At 42.5% G+C, this 24,967-nt stretch overlaps 1 protein-coding gene across 1 annotated transcript in view; it reads left to right on the forward strand.

The window, feature by feature from the left end:
* Positions 1-24,967, forward strand: part of MUSK (muscle associated receptor tyrosine kinase) — a 54,688-nt gene that overhangs the window by 4,891 nt on the left and 24,830 nt on the right. Inside the window, 6 exon segments of the mRNA XM_059492658.1 lie at positions 2,541-2,692; positions 4,074-4,201; positions 4,685-4,826; positions 17,779-17,903; positions 21,717-21,876; positions 23,352-23,358. Coding sequence (XP_059348641.1) covers positions 2,541-2,692; positions 4,074-4,201; positions 4,685-4,826; positions 17,779-17,903; positions 21,717-21,876; positions 23,352-23,358 — 714 coding nt within the window.

Genomic DNA, 24,967 nt, shown 5'->3' on the forward strand with positions numbered 1-24,967 from the left:
AAATGGCTGTAAGTGACTTACTCTGTGAGGGAAAATGCAGCACAACACAACTTTGCGTAACATATCAATACCCAGCCTCCACAGGAGATGTGCATATTGGGCACATGGTCACCTGAAGTATGGTTCTCACTGTTGTGGTTAAACATCCAGAAAGGTTTTGAACCACTGGCATAGGAGGCTCAAATAAGTCCGCAGCAGAAGGAGGTCTCACTGCATGGAAAACTGCTTTAGAGTAGGACAAAGCAGAAAGTTACAAATATTAATATAGGCATTCAGAAATTTTTTTTCATTGTTGGCCATCTCAGCAAAATTTGGCCCTAATCTTCTGATCCTGACTTTGTTCCAGCATGAAGTTCTGAACTTCCATGGATGTTATTTCCAAATCAGGTGACCTTTCTCCTAATTCCTTCCCCATCTTTGACATTCATGACTGAAAATCAAAGCAGGGAGAGAAAGCCATCCGTGAAGGACTATGTCTTTCTCTTCCCATGTCTTTAAGATTATCATTCTTCTCTGTGTTCTAAGGTAATTTGAAATGCAGATCATTTATCACCTCAATCCCCTCTTCCAGAGGCCAATCATAATTCTTAAAGCCATTCCACTCTGTCTCTGAGACACAGTGCTTTGACCAAAATGGAAAATAAAGATAAAATCATTGCTTATGGTAAGGCCATAGAGCTCAGGGGCTTCATTCCTTTACAGGGACTTCTGACGCAGCATTAGTAACAGCAAGTGTTTCATTTCACAAGGCATTAATATTCAGTACTGCTGGATACAAAAGCTCAGACCAAAGACAGAGGAAAATATATATGAATATATTTACTTTTTAAAAACTCAGATGAAAGTATTTGCACACTGGAAAAGCATCAGCTCAGAAGACACTTTTTTTCTGAAAAACCCCTATCTAAATGTATTTCTGTGCCTCTGTGTGTATATATCAAACTTCAAAGGGTCTAGTAATTGAAAGCAATTAATATCAGTTATTTCATTTCCAAAATTTTCTTCTCCTGCCAAGGTTCCAAGATCCTGGACAGACAGTAAGATTAATCTGCAAAAAAACCCAGTATGTAAACTTTGAACTTCAATGAGAATAGAGCCAGTGCAGACAATAGTCAGCAGTAGTCTTCTGGATGTGCCTTTCTGTTTGACATCAAAACTTGTGCAAGTAAGCCAGCAGGTGCCCTGTGCTGAGTGCAATGGTTACCTGGCCCATCATCCAGAACAGGGCTGCCCACAATGAGCCTTCCTTAGGACAAGAAGGGGACAGGGACAGCATGTCTTTTACATTGTTGATAACTTCATTGATGGTACTCTTTCTTCCCAAGCTGGAAAAGAGGAGGGAGATGTAATACTGAGTGGTGAAATGCTGTTGAAAGGAAATACATGCCTAAGCCATCATAATGGTACATTCAGATTAGTCAATGACTACTGTACAATTTTTAACAGTAAAAGACAAAACTTGACATATGTAGTGGTCAGATACTTGTGATTGCTTGGGATAAAATCCTCAGGTCCCAACCCTTTTTCCACTGTTCATTAAAATCTAAGTCCAATTGCATGAAGGTGCTTCCTAAAAGCATGTGAAAATGGACACTACAAAAAGTTAATTTCTTTGTGTTTATTTATACTATTTCTTTGTATGTATCATAGCTTTGCAATGAAGATCAATACCTCAGCGCTCTGATTTCTCATAATTTTTCTTTCTGATTTCCTTGGCTCTCCCACTTGACTCCACATAGCCTCCCTACTCACATACCACACTTGTCATGCTCACATATGAAATTGGTCTTTGGCCCACATACTTTGTTACAATAGCCCGTATTTTTGTTGATCCAGCTTCAGGGCTTTCTACAGTTCTCTGAAATATCCGGGTTAAAGCCTGCTGTCATTAAACCATAGCTATCCTTGAATCCTCTAGCTTGCAGATGGCTTCAGTACATTTCTTTGCTTGTTTGTTGGCTTGGTGGTTTTTTTGCAAAACAAATAGACAAAACTACTCCAGGATGTAGACACAAAAGTTCATGGTCTTTGGTTTGTGTCTTTTTTTCACAACCTTAAAAATATTTCCATAACTTTATCTGTTTAATAAAAAATCCCACTTTTTTTTGCTTTGCTTTGCTTTGTTTTGTTTTTCCTGAAGAAGGTTTCTTTAAACAATTTCAGCTACCTCTAGTTCCTATGTAAGCATCTTTCTCTTACATTGAACAATGATACCTAAACCAGGACCTGGCTGGAACTGATTATTTGTGCTCATGCCTGTCCTTGGCCAGTCAAAACCCCAAACATGGGCCTACTGATTTTACCAATGTCTGTGGGGCAGAAGAATTGCCACTAGTAACAGTCCAGAGCTGCATGGTCTAGTGAAAATTTCAATCTTAATTCAGAACTCAACATTTTCAGCACCTTCCCTTCTGTTTGTGGGTTGACAATCAGAGGTAGAATTATTGCCATTTGTAGTGACATCAGCAGTCTGCATATTCAAATGCAATTCCCTTTCTCTGTCCCTGGCTGTCCCTGACAATCTGTGCTGTGCCCTGCAGGCTGTTTGACACACGGTACAGCATCCAGAGGAATGGGCAGCTGCTGACCATCCTGAGTGTGGAGGACAGTGATGATGGGGTGTACTGCTGCACAGCAGATAATGGAGTTGGAGCAGCTGCACAGAGCTGTGGGGCTCTCCAGGTGAAAATGCGTAAGTGGGAATGCAATTTCTTCCTGATGCCATGTGCGTGTTTAATCAAAAGCCTGAGCAGACTCCCATCTATGGCACCTGGGGATCCATGTTCAGGGCAAACCCATTCTTGGTTCTTGGGAAGGTGGGTGCAGTTCTTTCAGAGACATGGCATATGGGATCATAACTTAATGCAGTTGTGATTATTTAATTTGAGTAACACATATTTGTTCTAAGATCAGAAGAAAAAATGGATGCTTTGAAGAATGCCCTTTGTGCAAAAATCTGTAAAAGGGTTTGATAGATTAGTCCTCTCTGGCAATGCTGCATAAGTCCCTGGTGAATTTTAAGTGTAAAATTTTTCTTCCTGATGATGGCAAAATCAACTAAATTATATTCAGATGCTCTGAATAGCAGTACTTTGAATGTTCTGGAACACCATGTTGTAAATCTCATCATTCCACCTGGAGGGGAAAAGATTTGCTCTTGCAGAGAGCTACATACATGCCAAACTCAGTAAAGCTGGACTTACATGGCTAGAGTTATTTACACAAGCACTTTAAAAGGCAGTGGAGGTATATTCTGGCTAAAGTATCTGTTTGTAGGAAAGGATTTGTCTGTGCTAATGAGATGACTCTCAAGGTCTGGTAATACTGGAACTCTGCATCATCCTAGTCACTTGCAGGTGGTGGCCAGGAGATGATGCTCTCTGAAAGTTTTTTTTCTGCTGGTTCATTTATCATGCAAGGGCCTCAAAATGTCAGATCTCCCAAAATACTAATATAATAATCCTTTATACTCTCAGGTCAGACTAAGGCAAACTGTGTTCTTTCAGTAAAATGAATTTAAATTTATCCCTCATTAACTTTAAGGGAGTTTGATTGCATTTTCTTTTAGGCTTGATTGTCCTTTTCCTTTTCATAGTTATAAATCCTTCAGTTAAGGATGTTAATTGCATTTACACACCCTTCTTGTTGAGCTAGAGGCAAGCCTGGGTTAAAATTCTTTCAAAATCAATTCAATCCAGACCTGAGCTTTGAGACAAGACAGTGTTTACGCAGTGAAAAATGTCAGAACCTGGAATGCTAACATTCTTCAATACTGGAAATACTCTTATCTGAATTTGGATTTTAGCCCAGGCCCTAATTCAAATGACTGTCAAACTCCACTCAGGAAAACAAATAACCCATGCAAGTTAGCTGTTTTTGCAGTTTTTTTAACTGAATGCTGTGCTGAAGAAAGTTCTTTCTTACCAAATAACTTCAAAACCAAGAAAGAATGCTTTATCTTCCAGCAATACAGAGAAAAAGCAGCAGATTTGTGCATGTAATTCCTGAATTTGTCTTGTTCTATTATCTTGTAGCTTCATCCCAAGTTTAATTTTTGGCTTTAAAAATTTTAGGACCCAAAATAACTCGTCCACCTGTAAATGTGGAAATAATAGAAGGATTAAAGGCTGTTCTTCCATGCACTACAATGGGGAATCCAAAACCTTCTGTTTCATGGGTCAAAGGAGAAACAGTTGTAAAGGTGAGTATGAATGGTTTTCAGTAATACTAAATATTTGCTGAAGCTACTGTGTTAAATATTAGCATTAGTTATAGTATTTGTAAATTCTAGTAGCTAGAAAGGAAGCATTTGGAAAATCCAGGGCTCATCTCATAAATATCTTCATTTGCAGTGATTCTACATATGAACGAAATGTTCTCTGTGTATCTATATGTTATGTGATATATGCTTGTCACTGCTAACTATGGACAAATACTGAGGAAAGCACTTGTGAGTGTTCTCTTAAATAGGAGCTCTTTCAAGCTATAACTCACTGATCTGCAAAAATAGCAATGGGTGAATGTGTCATGTCATGAGCAGGAAGAGCTGGCCCCAAATCCTTGAGTTATAGGACATGTATGGTGCTCATGCATGTAAGCCCAAATTTTGTAAACAGATTTTTGATGCTGTTTGTGTGCAGCCTGCATGTAGAGTCCTCACCTCAATGGCTCCTTCCTCCGGCAGGAGACTGCTCGCATTGCTGTCCTCGATTCTGGGAATTTAAGGATACACAATGTTCAGAGAGAAGATGCAGGACAGTATCGTTGTGTAGCCAAGAACAGTTTGGGCACAGCCTATTCGAAACCTGCAAATGTGGTAGTGGAAGGTGAGTGACTTTTGAACCAGTCTCCAGCTCCATGTGCCAGCCCCTCATGTATACCCTGTTAACTTGAATTTACCTAAAGTAGTGTGTTGATGTTGTCAAAACCACCCTAGAGGGCGATAATAAAAAGAGGAGAGGAGAGGAGAGGAGAGGAGAGGAGAGGAGAGGAGAGGAGAGGAGAGGAGAGGAGAGGAGAGGAGAGGAGAGGAGAGGAGAGGAGAGGAGAGGAGAGGAGAGGAGAGGAGAGGAGAGGAGAGGAGAGGAGAGGAGAGGAGAGGAGAGGAGAGGAGAGGAGAGGAGAGGAGAGGAGAGGAGAGGAGAGGAGAGGAGAGGAGAGGAGAGGAGAGGAGAGGAGAGGAGAGGAGAGGAGAGGAGAGGAGAGGAGAGGAGAGGAGAGGAGAGGAGAGGAGAGGAGAGGTTTTGCTATTGTAGACTTGAACATTTTCTGCCCACTAAATGAACACTAGGTTGTTTTTTCAGTTTCTGATCCTTATGTGCTTTGTGTCCAGTTCTTATGTGCAGAAGGTATTTGCTTTGTGGTGTAACATCACCAGTTTCAGAGTGCTGAGAACAGTAGACAGGGATACCCACATGTTGGCAACAAGGCATTCTGTCTTCCTGAATCGTATAAGAGAATTTGGTTTGGGCAAGGGCTTGTGGCCCTTGTGAGTGGGGGACTGACTAATTTAGTAGACAAACAAATTTTTATTTCTGATTCAGGATGCCTGTAATGCAGAAAGTAGAGAGGGTCTTCATTTTCTTAGTAAGCCTCAAAATACTATTGTAGGTTACATTTGGCCTGGAGCTATCCGAGGTTACTTAGCGTGCAATCCCATTTCTAAGAAGAACGTAGACTTCCTTCTGGGACCAGTATCAGATGTATTAGATCCAGCTACACATTACTGTAGGTCTGCTGTTTTCTTAAAAAATACATGAATTTTTCAGGGTTTTTTTGTCCCTTTTTAATATTTATATATACAGACCACGTCTACTAGAAATTCCTTAAATAGCTTTAAAACAGGAAGGCAGCTATTCTTAACCTAGATTCAGAACTGTACTTCTCCTAGACTAAAAGTAGTGAAGCAAACTGAAAACAGTTGGATCTTGATGTGAACAGCTTGAGTCCTGTGTTTTAGTTCGGCCCCTGTCACTGAGATAATGGGCAAAGGCTTGTCAAGAGTTAAACTGTGAATGGCAGATTGGTGCTATGAACACAAACACTGAAGGGACTTTGTCACTGCAATTCTTTGCTCCAGATTCTGCCAAAGCCAGTTAGGGAATCTAAAAACAAGCTGGAATTGCACCAAAAATCTAGGCTGCTAAGGTTGATGGTTTTTCTCTCCATCTCCAGAATTATGCAGTGGCCTGTTAATTCAAGGACTGGCAAAATAAATCACAAATACCCTACTTGGGGTGTGTATGTGTGCTCTTTTTAAAAGGAGGAACATTAGTTCCTAATTGATCAGTGGCAGGTCAATGCTCCCACACAAATTGTCCCCTCATATTCCATTCATTTGTTAGGTGAACAAATAAATGCTCTTCTTCAGCCTCACCTGGGTTTCTCTGGTAGGACACCTGTATAATATACCTAATTTCAGGTGGCCACCCAAACTAGACAGACACATGTTTGATTTATATTTTTGGCTTCCAAAATCCAGAGGTATTAATCCTGATTTAGTTCATAGAGTGAACTGCGCAGGATCCATTTGTTCAAACTGACATCAACATTCATAATCCTGACACAGCATCTTGCTGTGCATACAAATCCTTTCCCCTGATGGTGTTTTAGATCAATTTTCATGGATATTTAGCATAACTACATGTGCGCATACCTGTGTACGCCTGCAAGCTGGTATTTGCTCACATCACCCTCACACACCTCTACCATTATTTTTAGTATCCCTCCCCTCCTGCCTCTCCTACCTCATTAGTATCAGCATTTGAAAATAACTCCAAGTAAATAATATGCTAAAATTATTCAAAGCAGGAAAATCACACTTCAATAGTCTTTGAGCATTCATAGTGTTCATAAAATTTATGAAAATTGTTGTTTATTGCTTCTCTGTAATAACATTATGATTTTTTTTTGTTAATCTTGGTCCCAGTATTTGCTGGAGTCCCCAGCCTGCATTGTGTGGTTTAATATTAAAATAAAATGAATAAGCATGGCTGGTTAACTAGGAATATTTAATTCAAGGCAAGTGTCCATTCAAGGAAAAGTGTAAATATTTATGCCGAGCTAGAGCTAAATCACTGATTCATTGTGTACTTCCATTTTAATGGGTCGTGTGTGGCATCCCACCCTTGCACCGAAGGGAGCTCCCAAGGATCATAAGTCCTTGTGGTTGAAAGGAATGACAAAAGTAAGAGTGCCTGCAAAAGCTTACAAAGTTTTATTAATAAATTGCACATTTGGCATGGAAATGTGTATGGTAATCCCTGAGCTCCTATATAAGCATGGGGCAGTGGATTTTGATAAAAGGTTAGGATGAAAGGAGAGGGACTGAGAGAGAGAGAGAGAGGATTAAAGAGGAGGAGAGAGAATGAACAGAAGGAAGAGGGCAGCACCACCATTGCTGGTTCCAGCATCAGTCCAGCTGATAGGTATGCAGGGCCCTGGAACACACGTGTATCCTGGCTTTGTTGTCCTTTTTATAGTGAAGTTTCCATGCACTGGAGCTAAGTTTGTCACTCTCTACACAAATGAGTTATCATGTGCAGCCCGTTATTTTTGACCTTTGTGAAAATGGGTTGGGGGGCTTCAGGGATCTTGGGTACTCTTGATCCCCCCTTACATTCCATGCTGGCTCATCAGCATCACTCCTGTGCCTCAGCTGTACTCTGTTGTGCTAACTCTGGGAGCCAGAACAAGGACACTTGTGCCAGAAAGGCACTGCCCTACTTCCATTTGGCCCCTTTCTCCAGTCATGGTTGGTAATGGCTGGCGCTGCCAACAATCCTTGCTTGGCTCCACAGCTGTGTGGCTATCAGTGTTTGAGACATACATATTAGCCCCTTATCTTCTGGCTTCCACATCCTGCAATTAGCTTAAGGCATTTGTTCAAAGTGCAGATGTGTTCTTGAAAGACTGACTCTCTGCCCTCTGCAGGCAATCAGGCTCCTAAATGTGCTTTGATCAGGCACATGCTTAAATGACTTGCTCAAGTTGGCCCAGAAATTGCAGCAAGTCACAAGTATATAGCGTGAATTGTGCAGGGTCCATTTTTTCAAACTGACAACAGACTTGGCCCAAAGGTTTACACTACTGATGTACCTTACAGTACCACTTGTCTGGTTTCAGCGGTCCAAGGTAGAACTATTTGAAAAATGCCGCTATTTTGATTTTCCAAATATTTTTTAATCTTTTTTTTTGTCAGTTTTCCTCAACATTCATAATACTGACCTCTATTTATTACTTTAAAAGCACAGCTTTAGTATTTTTAAGGTTTTATTATTTTTAAAGCAAAGTTGAAATAATTTGAGCAATAGGCTTTAGATGAAAATTCAGATGCAGTTCTTGTCAGGAAAAAGAAGGCAAGAAACAATTAAAGAACCAAATCTGCTTATACTGCCCTGACTTAGATGTTTTGTTTTGCATTCCAGCTCTGGTAGATAGATGTCTTTTCCTGGCCACATTTTATTGCTTATTACTAGCTACTAAAATAATACCCTGCCACAGGCCACAAAAATGTTTCCCTGTAAGCCACTTCTGAAAACTGCCTTAGCCTTAAAAATAGGAAAGCTTTCCTTGGAGAACCATCCATTCAGAAGAAAAGACTTGCCAGATTCCATCTAGATTTTTATTTTAATTGTGTAGTCTAATTCTTGTGCCAGTGAGGAGATGGCAGACAAATTGTCAATAGAAAGCAATGCCATTGCTGCTTAGTTAAGAGGCTGTTCCTCTGAAGTGTAAAGCACTAGTTTCCTTCAGCGGCTTTTTTGAATGTCTTATGTAGTCTTGGGACAAATTTGAGATAAAGCACAGATAAATCAGCAGACTAGCAAGTCACACCAAAATTCAAGTAACAGGAATAAAAACATGTATTTAGTGAAGAAAATTCTATCAATTTGAATAGACCACATTCCAGAGGTGGTCTATATTATGAATGAGCTGACTCCTGATATGCCATCCAAAAAGTTTTTTACACTTTTGTGTCGACTTGCCTGCAAGTGGCATAGATGATGTAGGACAGGGAGATACCAAGGGACCACTGAAGCAGCCAGTCAGCACTGTTGCCTTGCATTTCCCACAAATTAGATTTCAGTATGAAATCAGAATTTTTATCTCTGTCATCTTTTGAGGCAGAGTGTTTTGGGTCAGGTGAATTGCCAAATAGTAAACTGGCAAGGAAGTTTGAAGTTCTTCTTTTAAGTACTGGATGAAATTTCTTCACAGAAATTCTAATACCAACACTGAAGAAGAGCCTTTGGCTTGGCCTTGAGCAGAGGCAGAAGCTCTGGGAAAGGATGCCTTTCCTGTTTGTGTTGGTGCTGGTGTATGTACCTGCAGGCAATGTCCTGTGACAGTAAAGAGTGAATACAGCAGTTTGATTTTAAACATTACAAAATGTTTATGGGGAGGAAGCATTACAAGTTCGCCTGTAATTACACCAAAGTATTTGGCTGACCTCAGTGGGGTGGCATGGGCGTAACTGAGAACCCAGAATATCTCATTAAATCTCCTCCTACCTGTGGCACTCACCAGAGTCATCCCAAGGTTCTGAGATGCTGCAGAACTAATCATGGCCCTAATTACAGGGTAACAGGGAAAGCTGCAGGAGGAAGAAAGCAGCCTCAGACCTTCAACAAATGACAAGTACATGTGAGCTATTCAATTTACTCCCAAATCTTGCTCCGCTGTGACATTGGCAGGATGTTCATGCTGGCTTTGAGTCATTATCACAGGGTGGCCTCTTGCAATGAGGAGTTGCAGTGAGGCTTCAGACAAGGCACATACACAGAATTCTTCTTGAAAAGCATTTGAGCCTGTTATTTCCTTTCGCAAAAGCCTCTTTCCCCTAACAAAGACCTTGGGAAGGCACTTGAAAAACTTATGACCTTCTCACATCATTGAATGAATTGTGGGTTTAAGAGACAAAAATTACATGGCAATTAAAATCCATCTCTTCTCTAAACTATTGGCTAGCTAGAAAGCATGAGCTTCCCACAGAACAATGGAGGGAGTGGAGGATAGAGAATATCCATAGCTATCAGATAAAGGGGACCAGAGCAAACTGAGACAAGCATTCTGAAGTTGCTGGAGCTCCTCATAGACCCTCACAAAAAGGGTACATCAAATGGGGAGTTGAGAATTTGGAAAAGAGATGATTTCTGTTGTAGGTGGAACTAGATGAGTTTGCAACAGTAAAAATCAAGAATGTGTGATAGATAAGATGAGCAGGGAACAGGTTCCTTGCTGTCCCCAAACCAAGGAACATCCTAGCAGGTACTGAGCAGCACTTTAAACCAGACAGAAGGAAGTACTTTTTACATGATATGTAATTAAATTTATGGTACTGCTAATACCAGTGGTGAAGACCACGTGTCAGGATGATGCGTGGATTATCTCATTTTTGGGTGTGCATAACCATGACTTCAATATGTGCACACAGACTAGTAGCCTTGGCAGCAGTCATGATGGGTCGTGATCATGAGTGGAACAGGCAAAGGAATTGCTCCTTGACTTCAGGAGGCTGGGAACTTCCTTTCCAATTTCACATTCAGTAGTGGGTAGGGGCAAAGATAAATGCACCAGATATGACTCTGTACTGTAGACAAGACAGATCATAAGGAGGTTTAAATGGGTTTTTCCTTCAAAGAAACCAAACACAAATATAAGACCAGTAATGACATGAGAAGAATTTCCTCATTCATTTCCTTGGGAAGTAATTTGAACATTATCCTCACTTGTCCTTGAATCTAGTGTTTGCTCTGTATATAGAGATGAACACTTGTACAGAACAGGTTTCATATAGTTACACAGGATATAAGCTATCTATTTACATTTTACTCCTGGTTATTACATCTTTGTGTATTTGTGGTGTCTCCTTTTAGGATTCCAGAGATATCTACATGGAGTGTAAAGTCCTTCCCAGCTGAGAAGTTAGTGGCTGATATATTTACCATCACATGAGTCCTTCTACTAATGTAAATTGTTCTACCACCCATAAATCTAGGAGTCCACCCTAAAATAAAGTTAGCTTGAAAAGTTATTGCCTTGCTCAGAAAAGTTTTCTTTTCTATCAGACACTAGAGCTTTGAATCTGAAGGCATATGATTCAGGATGGAGATGTTGTGCTTTGCTCCATCTTCCTTTCACACAGATCTTGAACTGTCCCACCTCATGGCCTCAGGCTCCAGGTTGAGTGTCTATATATTGCTGTGGAATCTAGCATGTGCTGCATGATGCTTTAAGGACTACAACAAGACCTAAGTCTCCCAATTAATATATCAGGAGCCAGAAGAACTTGCATCTTGCCACTGTGTACAAAATGCAGATACTTCAGATGCATTGGAGGCTTATCCTCCTGAGTTACCACAATAAAAGGGTGAGGGTCGTGGATGATGAAGTACTGCTTGCTTACAGCTTGCTTACAGCTCTTCCTCACCTTGCTTTTTAGGGCCCCATACATAATAGTGCTGCTCCTTGAGAAATAATACAGTGATTGTGTGGGTTTCCTACAGTGTGTATGTACTTTTTTGCTTTGATAACTTGTATACACATGGTTCTCTAGCAATAACATGTTTGTACATAGATTAAATAAAATAGGTAAGCAATTTGATAGAGATAAATCGAAGTGTGTCATATCAGCTTTGCTGGAGCTGTTTTGCTCCTCTTTGTATTTACTTGGTAGGCTTACAAAAAAAGGTAAGTGCTGCAACTTAGGTAAGAAATACTTGGAGATCAAAGTAGAACTGACCTTGCAGTTATCTTGGGATTTAATTATTACCTCATCCCCATTTTGGAAGTGCTAAGCCACGCTCAGAAGCTGCCGCTCCTGCTGCTGTGCTGCTGCGGCTGCTGCTGCTGCAAGAGGAGTGGTTGACTCCTTGTCTCCTTGTCCTTGCTGGAGAATATGTTCATTCTACAAGGTGGGATTTGGTTCTGTCATGTCAGCTGCAGAGACTGTATCTTGCCTGGTCAGCCCTGGTTCTTGGAATGTGATTAGCTGCTGCACACAGCTTGGAGTGGCTGTCTCTGTGACTGCTGATCCATAAGCATGGTATGTGGTCTGTTCTTGGCACTGGTATTTAAAGAATTTTTTTCATTTTATGAAGGTAATGTTAGAAAACACAAATGCTGCAGGTTTTTATGTATTTAAAAGTATATTTGTCAGACCTTCCCTCCTCTCTCACCTGTGGTAAGGAAATGGTAGTCCCTCCGCTTTTTACCTCTCCCTGATTGCCTGGTTTAGGCTTGTCAGGAAGAGTGCATGGTTATGAGCTGAATGAATCTGAATGGGAAGTTAGACAAATGGACTTCTCACTGGCAAAAATCACCGTGGCACAAGTTCATGGCTCTTCACAGCATACAGCTAGCAAGCAGAAATATTTTTTCTATGGCTTTGTAAGCAAAGTCCAAGCCCAGTGGCACCTCTGCAGACAAGAAATAATTCTGACCTTTCACGCTTCAGGTACAAAAGAACTATGGGAACACTGGCAAACACAAACAAAAAATGGTTGCAATTTAGCTAATTACTTACACATGAATTTTGTACAGTGCAAAGTCTTTGCCAGGGTATTTATATCTGGAAATCTTCCAAGACAATATGTGGTTTACCAGTTCCGGCAGCAGTGTAGACATATTGGATCTCAACACAACACTGGACGCAAAGGAAAATGTGTTGTGCACACAAGATTTGCCTTTACACACTGCGTTCTGCAGCTTAGCTGAAAAAATAATGTGCTTAAGACCTGGTTTCAGCCACCCAAAAGGTCATATTTCATTGATAAATACAAAGCAGTTGTGGAAAGCGAGGCAGATTAAGATATCAGGCCTGGGAGGACAGGCACATTGGGTCTGGCTCCTGTATAAGAGCAGGCTTTGGCTGCAGTGGGAAGGGAATGTTGCCCGGCAGTTCCCAACCCAAAGTTAGCTCCTGGTGGCCTTACCTTGCTTTGGACTACGGGGGATGCAGGTGCTTTACAGTATGACAGGACTCTGCCAACAAACTCCTGGATGTGAACACCTGTGGATGTTGACAGACTAAGTTAATCCATATACATGGGAAAGTGTTGCTCATATTCTCTTAAATTCAGGGTTCACCAAAGCAACTGTGGCCTCTGGACAAAAAAGCAACCTACCCCACATCCCAAAACTAGTGCTTGAGTGATCCTGGTGTTGCCTTTTTCCCAACCTGGAAATGAAACTCAAGATCATTTTAGTAAGGACATAATATAAGAGTGGATCTTTATTTGAAGGCCTTCAGGGGCAGTTATGCAAAGATGTCCACAAAAGCCCACCCTCCAAAGTATGAGTACATTTTTGTAGGTTTTAGGAAATTAGCATAATTGATAAAAAGCACCAATTAGGAGGACAAATGTTGATGTAATTCCCCTCCCCAGGTCAAGCCCCTTCTCTGGAGTCCCCCACTCAGCACTAGCTGGGCTTTGTCCATGAAATGTGTCCCAAAGAGTTGTTGTAGGCCTTGGTTCCCAGGAGGAACCAAGAGAGCAGAGGGGCCCTGCACCTCCCAGGGCTTGGAGCTCTGCAAGTCCTTTTGTCTTTCTGCCTCGGGAAGGGCCATGGAAAAGTACTGGAAAACCAGCCACTAGTACAATAGGCTGCAGAGCTACAAATGTATGTGTGAGGAATGCAGGGAGCATATTAAAGTAAAAAGGCAAAAAACAAACAGCATCACTGATGCTCTGGGCATCACTTTGTCCTTTCCCCAAAGCAGCAGCATGGCTCCAGGCCACCTACACAGCTGTCTGGTTGTGACTGGCCAAATCCAGCCTTCTTTAACAAAAAATAGGCCTTACCCAGGCTGAGGGCAGGCATCTGCCAGGACTGCGGGACCAGACCCCAAACCTGGGAAATTAAACATAGCTCAATCAAAGCCAATGGGGAAAAAAAGTCACCTGGAAAGAGTTAGCCATTCAATGTGGAGGCAGGGGGGAGGGCATACTGCTTTAATCTTTTTATAGTATAAAAATTTTGTGACTGAATAAAAGCTCTACTGTTTGGACTGGATGATGTTATGTAATTCTCAGAAACGAGAGCAGCTGGCCATGGTACAGATACCTCCTAGTAAGCCCTGCAGTGCACAGAACATCATTTACCAAGGCTGTAAAAAATATATTTATTAAGGGGCTTGGGAGTGAAATATGACATGCTGGCTTGGCTTTTAGCTGTCTGGATTTCATTTACAGCTCCTCTGTTTTATTTTCCACTGAAATAAATAAATAAATTAAGCTGTTCTTGCCCACTTTCCCTAACTGCTTTTTTGGCATGCCTGTGGGTGAATCCAGTGCAGAGAGCCAAGGGGTATTGATAAGAATGTTGCTAATCTTGTGGTAGTAATGTAGCTAAACAAGCAAAGGCAAAGTCCAAATTCAGGAGGATGTGGAAAAAGACAAACAAGTAATGGAAGCATTAGAAATCAGTGATTGTTAGAAATTTTCACTCTGAGGAAAATTGAGAATAAGAAAAGGTCCTGAACCCACCAAAAAAAAAGAATTTTACAAACATTTATTTCTATTTCCTGATCCTTCTTCTTGTCTTTCACACACCTCTTCCTGCCAACTACACTACCACCAGATTTGTCATTTCCTACTTGCCTTTGCCTCTTGTCTTTACTTGTAGAATTGGGGGCTGGAGGAGGAGAGGGAGGGGGCAGAAAAATCATGGTTGTGGGGTATGTCTTCTGCCATTTAGATACAGGACAGATTTTGTTTCTCATGCAGTTGCCAAAATGGACCCTGAGCTCATCCTGGTGTTCTTGCCCTGCTTTGCACGGGTGGATGGTGACACTGGCTGCACTTATACAACCCATGCATAAGTGCAACCCATCCTGACTTTCCCACAGCACTCAAGTCTGACAGCAATGTCAATGTGTTGATCATCTACCCATAGGTTATGTGGTTGAGAAATAGGTGATACTATTTTTTTAATACTCTTTCTCAAAGTGATTAAGAAGCCTTTGGAAAATATATCCCTAGATCGCCTGATCAGCTATGCTCCAAAACCTCTTAGGACCCGGAAAGTCTGGTCCTTGTCCCAGGAAATTTCTCATTTAAAAATAAAATAATTAATTCCCCCCCCCCGCCAGTTTATTCCAGTAGTACCATCTACAGCTTCATACTTAAGTAAAATATTTAAAAGCATGCAAATGTAAGTATCTGAAATGTTAAAGAATTAAATCTGTAACTTTAATTCTGAAGGTCTTGAAAAATGCACATGATAGCCCTGGGGATAGAAGGAATTTCAATTCTTCCACACTTTGGAAATCAGCTTAGTTGCTTATAGGCCAAATTTTACTTAGCCATCCCTCCCTGCAGTACTTGCCACTAGAAACATGTGAATGTTTAGGAGGTATTGCTGGATTTTTTAATCCCAGTATTTGGTGTTTTAGGATCTTAAGAATGGCCTGATGCTTCACTTTGCCTATGGTGGCAGACAACTGCTTACCTAGGAGTGTGCTGGGCCACACACCACCAGTGTGCAGTGATCAGTGCTGATGGTTGGACGATGGGAGGAGGAACGCAGCTTTCTGACCTCCCCATAGGCACCATGCCAGGCATGAGCTGAGCCAGCCATAGTGCTTGCTGTGGCTTTGCACCCTGCCTGTGCTATTGCCATTTTCAAAGTGTGTCTTTTCTCCTCCTGGCTGAAAGACCCTAGCAGATTTTGGGAGATCAGCTAGTACAGAGGAGGACATACATGCCACCATCCAGCATCAGCTAACTGGGCACTGGTAATTTGTCACTTTGGTATTAATTTAACTGAGCAGCAGAGCCAGAGAGCAGCATCAGGTGGGCAAGGGTCCCAGCAGCATATTGGGCAGCACAAGAGAAGCACTAAGGGCCATATTCCAGCCCTGGAAGGAAACGTGCTGGCTTCAGCTGGAGCCATGTGAACGTAACTGCTGCCAGAGGACAGGCCCCAAAGTTTAGCATTTCTCCAAATGAAGTATAAAAATAATGATGAGCTTAGCCTGAAAAACTTGGGTCTGAATTCATAACCATCTGGTGTTAATGGCCTGAAGTGAAACTTCAGACAAAGGTTTCATTTTACTTATTTTTCATGAGAAAAGCTTCTGGCCAGTGACTGCAGCTTTCCTTATTACTGATGGAGCTTCATACCTGCTGCCTCGCTGAGGGGTAAGGAGGTGCAGAAACCTAATACTGCTCTGCTTTGACTTTAGGCAGGTGGCACTGAGCAGAGACAGTGGGATTGCTTGAAGCATGCAGAAGAATTAAGAAGCTCAATATAATATTTATCCCCTCGCCATTTTCACTTAACTAACACTAAACTTAATCTTCCAAAAAGCCTCTGCCCAAGAGGTTATTGAAAGGCAAAAAGGATTCCATGCTGAAATTAACTCCAACTGCTACTTATCTATGAGCAAAAGCTGTTTTTAGGCTCTTTGTCAAAACAAACCTCAGCTGCATACTAGCTGAGAACTGGGTGGAAGGACTATGTGGAAAGCATATACTTTTTTTCAGTTCAACTGAAATTTTGCAGAAAAAGTCTTCCCATCCCAAATAGTGGGGACACTATTAGGAACACTAAGGGGAACGCTTAAATGCTCTAATTCTGAACAGGGCAAACAGAAGATGCTGACGTGGTGAGGTATGTTGATAAGGAGAAATACACAGACAAAAGTGGCAAACAAGATCTCAGGCTTTTCTGACAACAGTAAGAGAAACTTCCCAGCTTCTTATAATTTCTGATGGAGATTTTTAGACATTACTGTGTGGTCTAGAAGGTGTAACTCACTAAGAATGAGAAATTTGAGTAAGAAATAGCAGTGCTTTTGAGCCTGCTTCTGTACAGACATTCTGGTGTTTCCATTAAAAATTTTAGGTCAAAACTCAAATGTTCCAGGTGGGAAGTTTCTCTTCTCTGCTTGTCTCTATGTGGTCCAAGTACAGCAAGCTTGTTAAGACCATCAGGGTTGTGTTTCTGGATCAAAATAAGTTTTCAGCAAAAATACTTCGGTTGTTATTTCTGGCCAATAGTCCTCACCCTTGACCCCTTCCCCAATTCCAAATCCCCCCATTCCCAATCCCTCCCCCCCCAACCCAAAACCAACAAACACAACAAAAACGGAAGGGGGGTGGGTGAAGGAAATGCTTATGTCACTTTTCTGCAAAGGGCCCAGAAACCATATTTCCACAAAAGAAGCAAGAGCTGCAGAAATGAGAAGCCACTTCAAAAATCTGCTTTTCCACTGCAATCTCATCTTCCTAAATTTTTTGCCAGCCACTCTCTCATACCTCGATGCTTGATGTTAGACATTTCCCCTCGGGGCAGCTTGTTGTTTTGTGGAAAATGCCAGTGTTTGCAGCACTCCGTGGCAAGTCTTAATCACTGCAATCAGACTGAGATGTTTATCTGACCCTTAACCTTCATGGCACATATCCATACTGGTGGTTCTTAATGGTTCAGACAAAGTTTCACAGGTCAATCGGGGCAGGGCAGCATGGTAACTTGCTGCTTTTTTTGCTGTTAGCTGTTCCATCTGCAAGCTACCAAAGAGTTTCCTCTTGGTTTTCTTGCACATTACCTGCTCTAGGCTTTGGACTTGACACAGAAATTTCCAGAGGTAAACTTCTGGTCCGTAAGGTGCAGAATGTAACCACACTAAATATTTTTTTTCTCCTCCTCATGGGAAGCCTGTTCATGTTCTACTTTTATTCATGGAGCTGTGACTTACATCAAGGAGTACCCCCAGGCACCAGCCTCAGCATTACATTATTGTTCAACTAGTATCTTTGTCTTCTCTTACAGTGTTTGCCAGAATCCTGAAGGCTCCTGAATCCCAAAACATCACCTTTGGGTCCGTGGTGACATTGCGGTGCACAGCGACCGGAATTCCAGTCCCTACTGTCACCTGGCTGGAAAACGGGAAAGCTGTAAGTGCCTCTTTTTCATACTTTTGGCACTGGAGGACTGCTATCAGCTGGAAGGGCTGGTAGTCAGCACCAGTGATTTCCATTCCTTCCTAACTTAGCACCTTGTTTTTCAAAATGGTTGAGTCCAGCTCATCTCTCTGCTGCAGTTTTCCCTGGAAAAATATTGTCCCCCTTATCCACGGTGTTGTATTACTTAATTTGTTAGGATCTAAAAAGCCCAAGATGAAGGGTGCTTTAGATCTTTCCAACCATCCTCCAAGACAGAATTTCTAGGACTTCATTGTGTCTTTCTGCAGCTATCTTTCCTTTCCTTTTTTAATAACATGGTAAAAATAATGAGGCAAAATTGCATATCTGACAAATATGTCAAATATGACATGGAATTAGATGGACCAAACTGTTTTGAGGTCAAATACCTGTGGAACCTCATTATGCAAAGGATATTTGAAGAAGATAATAGATCTGAAATTTTCTAGGCTGACCTAGGTGATGTGAAATATGTCATGAATTTATGCCTGGGCAGAAACATCTTCTTAAGAAAGGCACACCCTCTTCAGTGGCAGGCACCAAAGGATGCAAATCCACTGTGTCTCATAGGAAAGATTATGTGGTCTAATGATCCTGACCACTTAATATGCGTGCTTGCTTTCAATTTGCCTGGCTTTCATGCCTGTGTGTAGGCTGTTGCAATGCCTTCATATCAGTGAGCTGAATACCTGCTTGATGTCTAATATTGCCTGTGTGGGAGTGAGCAGGGAACCAGTCATGGTAGCATTGCAGCCGAAGCCTGCCATAGCTTCCCTCTAGTCTTCATGTGCTTAAGATGAACATGTTTTATTCTCTCTTTGGTCTTTTGACAGCTTTTTAAAGGATGTGATCTCCTGGGCATGATTCTGTGGAGGCAGGTGGAGTGTCTGCTGAGTGCAGGCTGGCGATTTGCTTTTGCTCTTTCTCATGGACCTCCTGTCAGCCCTGAGTCCTTCTGAGCAGAGGCTGATCTTGATTCCTGTGGACTTGCTGGTCCAAAGGACCAATAAATCCCCTTGGTTCTTACTTCAAGGGGCTATCACTATCCTGTTTTGTATCTCCTCTCTCCACACATTAAAACACGTCATTAAGACCCCATGGCTACTGTGCAGGCCATCTTGCCTTCCTTGCCTCCTCTATACCTTACTGTGATCTCAAGTCTGATTAGGGCTAATTTTCTATATTCCTTCAGTGTTGCTAGGCAGAGCAGCAAAGGGATCAGACCAGCCTCTGCTGGGACCTGTGGGTTCTTGGTGGTTTCTGACAATATTTAGTTTGAGACAACTGCAGATGTTTATTTAAGACTTCTTACCCACTGGGAATGCGACCTTTTGCAGGGGTCTGGGGTACCTGGAAAGAGCAATAAATTTTCATAGCACAGACCTGTACTCTGCTGAGATCCCAGTGAGTGGGTCCCACAGAGAGCTGAGGTACATGAGATGATGGCCCTGCCTGGACCACTGTCTGACTGGTCATATCTGCTCTGCCCCATTGCTGTCTGAAAGGCATAGCCCAGTCCGAGGAGGGTAGTGTTCCTGATTGCCTCGTGTTAAATATGGCAAGGAAACCTTAATGAGAGCCTGTCTCTGGGAGAGTCAGCAGGAAGCCAGTGGATGGGGCATGGTGAATTTGAGGGTTGGTTAACAGCAAGGGTGAGTCCTTTGAAGATGCAGCATGCCTATGGTGTTATGGTTTCTGAACACCAAGCTGTAATTGTCCTGAGGTTCAAAGAACAGGAGTCTGCTGAGCTTACTGAGCTTCCTTGGAAGAGGAGGAGGAAACTCCTCTGTGCAGCAGCTGCCTGACCTACCTATTTAGAAACACAATACATTTTCCTCCTGCTATGCACCACAGGGCGTCATGGACCTTATAATGTAGTTTTCCACATATCCAGGAATAAATGAGCCAGGTGTGAAGATATGAAGAGGTCTATAATTTCCTGGTAGCTGAAGTGATGTTTTAAAGACTAAAAAGAGAACTCCTGGAAAAAAAATCTCAGAAAATGTGGTTGAAAAGGAAAGGTAATCAATTAACACAAGGGAACATCTTGAAGTTTCCAGTAAAGGAAAAAACAGATGGCCAGTGTGGAAGTCCTAGGCACCACTGCCTGTGATTTTCCACTGTACATGGTGCATACTGCTTGTACTGCTGTGGTTACTTGAGGAACCTCTTCCTCCAGTGTCCCAAGCTGGAAGGAACAATCCCAGTTATCTGTGTGCTCAGTGGGCACAGTCCAGTGCTACCAGATGTGGTACACCTGAGGCCTGAGGAGCCAGCAGGAGAGAAGACTGGATCAGCACAAGCTGCTCATGGCAAGCAGCCACCTATCCCACCAAGATACTGGAAGGTAGGGAGGGCTATAGGAAATATTCTTCCCACTGAGAAGGTCCCTGCACCATTTTAGTGCTGAGTGGTTTCTGGAGAGAAAAGGAGTCTAAAACTAAATTTGAGCAGCTCTGTAACAAAAGACATATCTGTGAAAAAATATCCCCTGGGTTCCCACCCTCTTGAACTGACTTCATGTTATAAGGCCAAATATATCCCTGGTCCCTTCACTTGCACAGTGGCTGACATACCTGGTGCAGTACTTACAAACTGTATTGGTCGGATTATTTAGTGATTTCTTCCCATGAACATTCTTTCACCAAAAGTCTAAGCTGACACTGAGAGAGGCAAAACAAATATATGCTTTTCATAATTTTCTTTTCATAGAGAATCCAATCTGCTTACAAGACATGGAACAACAAGGAAAAACACTGATGAGTTCCTTGTTTTTTCAATTATTGCTATCAATACAATGGATCTTTCATTTCACTGAAAGGTCTCATTGAAAGCACATTTTTACTGACCTCCAGGGAGGTCAGATTAATACTTCTGTCTTAGTTACATGTGTAGGTAGAGTGCTTTGCTGGGGCGAATCCAGGGAGAAAATCTCCAATGTCCTTAGAGTCAGGTTACACCTAGGGGGTCCCCAGGCAACATACCTTGCTTGAATTATGTTTGATGCTTCTAATCAGTATGAAGTTTAGAGCAGGCAATGCTCTCCTTCTTCCTGCCTTTGCAAGATAGAGTCTGTATGTGCCATGCTCTCCTACTTTGATGAATGCCATGTTGACAGGAAAGACTTGATGGTAAATCAAGGCCAACTAGCCAAAATCAGCAGGCTTCAAGCTCATTTAACTGCAAATTACTGATCTGGGAAAAGAGCTGGCCAAAATCATCATATTTTCAGCCCCTTCCATATTTCTAGTTGTGAGATAAGAAAATGTATCGGGTATCTGCTGAAGTATTGTAGCCAGAGCACTTTCTATGCTCATGACTGCTTTGAGAGTATTGAAATGCTTATACTAATCCAGAATCAATGACTTCCAAACTATTTTCTTTTCTTCCTCTGTATAGCGGATGTTCACAAAGTCATCCTGCGCAGTTCCTTCCTAAGGCATGAAGAGGCAACAATCTACTACAAGAAGCTGTGTAGTAATTAGCCAGCTCAATTGCATAAACCAAATTGTGACTATGACCCTCTTGAACTGAAACCTAATTGCAAAAGTATTGCTGAGGTGTGAAATAGGAGAGATCTTTTAGCATTTATTTCTGTGTGTGAAGTTGGCGGCTGTGAAAGGGCCAAAGTAACACCAGCATCCTTAGGTCTCTGCCACTTTTGTCTCCTTACCACATCTTCCACTGCCAATTTAAATGCCTGGGACTCTGTCTCAGATTTTTCCTTGGTTTGCCTGTTTGTGTCTTTGTTGGAAATATTACTGAGATGGGCTTTCACTCTTTCAGGTTTCTGTGGGGTCGACAGCAGAAAGCGTCAAGGACAGAGTGGTTGATTCCAGACTGCAAGTGTATGTCACCCGACCTGGCCTGTTCACTTGTCTTGCCACAAACAAGCACAGCAAAACTTTTGGAGCCGCAAAAGCAGCAGCAACCATCAGCATTTCAGGTATGCAGGGAAAGAAGAGGCCATTAATTTTTTTAGCCTTTCCTGCTGGGGAAGAGGAAAGGGATGTGGAATACTGTGGTGGAAGAGGGGAAGCTTTGGAGAGCTGACAGTGTGTGGGGGCCTAAATTTGAGTACAAGTACATCCTCCACCAGGCTATTTCCTCATATACTCTTACACTTTGGAGATGGGCATAGCTGTCATTTCCTGAATGTTTGATGCTGTCTTGTACTTTGTGTCCCAGAAGCACACTTGGTAAGTTCATCCATATGGAGGAAGTTGTGGCCATGACCCAGCGTTGGTATCATCTAACAGCAAAGTGAAAATAGCTTCAAGCAGTTCAGCTTCGCAAGGGGTTGGCATCCAGAAAGCAGGGTGGTTGCTGTCAGAGTAGTACCCTGCCTTGCCTGAAGTTATCTCTTCCCTCAGAGACTCCCAAATGTGAAAATTAATTTCCAAAGAGGAGAAATCCCTCTGTCAGAGCTAACAGCATTTGTCATACAGAGAGAAAGGTGGTAGCTTGTCCCATCCCTCTTTGGACAGGCAAGGGGACTTAGTTAGAGGAAAGAGGAATCAAATTGGACATGGCAAGGTAGCCCTGGTTCTGCTTTTAACCAGGCAGGTACTTGTTTATCTCTCAGTGCCTTAGCTTCTAGTTTCTTGATAAAATAATCATGCCCTTTCTTACACTGGGCATTGAAACCTATCAGTAATCTCTGCTCCATAATGTAGTCAGCATTTGGTACTGAATTTCCCATCCCCACTTCTGCTTTTAGCCGAGGCAGATGTGTGTCCTACAAATGCAGTGGGGCGGACAGGTACTTGGGGCTGGTGGAAGTTTTACTCCTCCAGGCTGTGTGTGCTCAGCAGGAGGAGAACTACCCCCTAGACCTGAGCAGGAGTCTGCCTTGGCCTTGCCCCAGCTCACAAGGCTCCAAGGGCAGAGGTGCCCTGGCCCTCGGCTGGTGGCCAGTGCCTCCTCCCTGTGCTGGCACTGCCCAACTCCCTGTGGCACAGCAAGGCAGGGCCACTGCTGTGTGCCAGTGCTGCATCCCCAGCCCTGGCTTCTCCTGCTTGTTACAGCTGCTGCCTCAAGTAATGGATATCCATGTGGCTTAAACACAGGATGCTGCCTGCTGGTTACATGGGACCCAAAGGACCAGGATAAAAGTGTGGGTTTATGGTGCAAGAGCCTACTTCAGCTGGCACTGCTATCAACAATCCACTTCCTCCTCCTTCTTTCTCACTTTACAGTGTTCAGTGTTGGCCAACTTTTCTTCCCCACAAGAAGATACAAACAAAGGAACAGAATTTAGGTGCATTTTTTTCATACAGCTTACAGTTGTCAGATACATTTCCTAGCATGGAAATCTTGACTTATGCATCTCAGAGGGAGCAATGAAGTGTCACTGATGTCTTTTCCATTTCTTCTTTCTCCTGGTTCATCACAATTCCTGGATCTGGTGCCTCTTGGCAGAATGGAGGTAAGAATGACTTTCTGTGGCTTTGTGGAGGCCCTTTCTGGGCCAGGGAGAAGAAAAATAATGAGCCAAGGGAGTCTGGTTAATTTGGTTTAAATTAAGGGGTAGGGTTCTTTCATTCCAACTGTGCAGATGAGGTTCACCCACAGGGATCACTGATCTCCTTTACAAAGGCATAATTGGAGATTAAGCTTGGGTAGTTAATAATGGTTTTGAGTCAAGCCAGCAGTAAGGGTGTTTGAAATATGGTAGTGGGAAGAATATTCTGAAGAAACTTCTGTTTGGTTACAGATCCACAGTTTGCCTTGACCTTATAAATGTTCATGGCAAAGCTTAACTGCAAGGTAAACTGTTCACAGTTAATAAATGTAATTTGGTTTGGTGCTCACCAGATTAGGGCAGCAGAAGATTGTTTGTTCCAAGCAGAGTTATGGATGAACAAAGCCACTTACATGCAATGAGAAATGAAATTCTGCTTAGTAATTTTTGCAGTACTGAACAATTTAGCTGGTCTTTTCTCTTTAGAATCCTTTCATGTTTTTACACACTGCACTGGTTGATCAGTCTGGAAGGAAAATGAGAATGTTAGCCTGGGAGATGGGCTGGGAGAGTCTGGCCACCACAGAAAAGAGCAGAGCCTGGGAAAGTCTGAGCAAATGGTTTTGCCACTCTGCTGACACAGGCTCCCTGCAAAGGCTATTGCCTCCATCACAGGAGCTTGCAAGGTTGATTCAGGAAGTTTGTAAGTGATTAAGTGACCACCCAATGGCAGACTTATGCCTTACACCTGCACCCCTGCAGGTATAACAGGCATGGGGACACAGACCAAGTGCTCAGCCCATCTGTCCCATAGGTGTTCTTAACATTTGCTGCATTATATTTCCTTTCTGTGACAAACCATTGTGAGAAACATGTTGTTGCTACTTCTCCATTGCAACTTGGTCTGTGTCTCCTTGCATATTTTATAAAAGCAAGGAAACATAATGTTAGCACTGTTAGCTCTTCTCGGTCAGCCTCTGCAGTCCCCTGAAGTCAGCAGCACAACAGCCCCATGCACACCTGTCCCTGCTTTTGCCCCTGGCCACAGGAAGGATGCAACTTTCAAATTAAGCACAATGGGAATCATCAGGGAAATGCAAATAACATGACCCCTGCCATGCCAAGAGCAGTTCCAGCAGGGTGCTGGGATTGGTGCATTGCTTTGGGGAACCTAATGCTGTGTGCAGGAAGATGTCATGGGCTGTGAGACTCGTGCAGCATGCTGGGAGACTCCTGTGTCACATGAAAGTGTGTCCATGGAGCCTGAGATGATGCAGTGTCAGAGCATCACTGCCATTTTGGTAAACCTCAAAGGATTGGTGCCTTCTTGTATTTTTCATCCAGTGTAACACAGAAAAAAAAATTAAAGAAAAAATTCACATGGAGCCCAAAATAGAGCAGCTAAAACAGGGCCAGGGATTGTCATCTGCAGAAATAGCATCTGAAGAACAGAAATGTGAGCATCCTCTGTAATCCTTTGTCCATGTACCTCCAGCTTTCCAAAAAAAAAAAAAAAAAAATCAGCAAGAAACCCCAGAGTTAACAATGGGTCATTATTTGGACAAGGGAAAGA

This window comes from Ammospiza nelsoni, chromosome Z (assembly GCF_027579445.1).
Source record: "Ammospiza nelsoni isolate bAmmNel1 chromosome Z, bAmmNel1.pri, whole genome shotgun sequence".
Lineage (NCBI taxonomy): Eukaryota > Metazoa > Chordata > Aves > Passeriformes > Passerellidae > Ammospiza > Ammospiza nelsoni.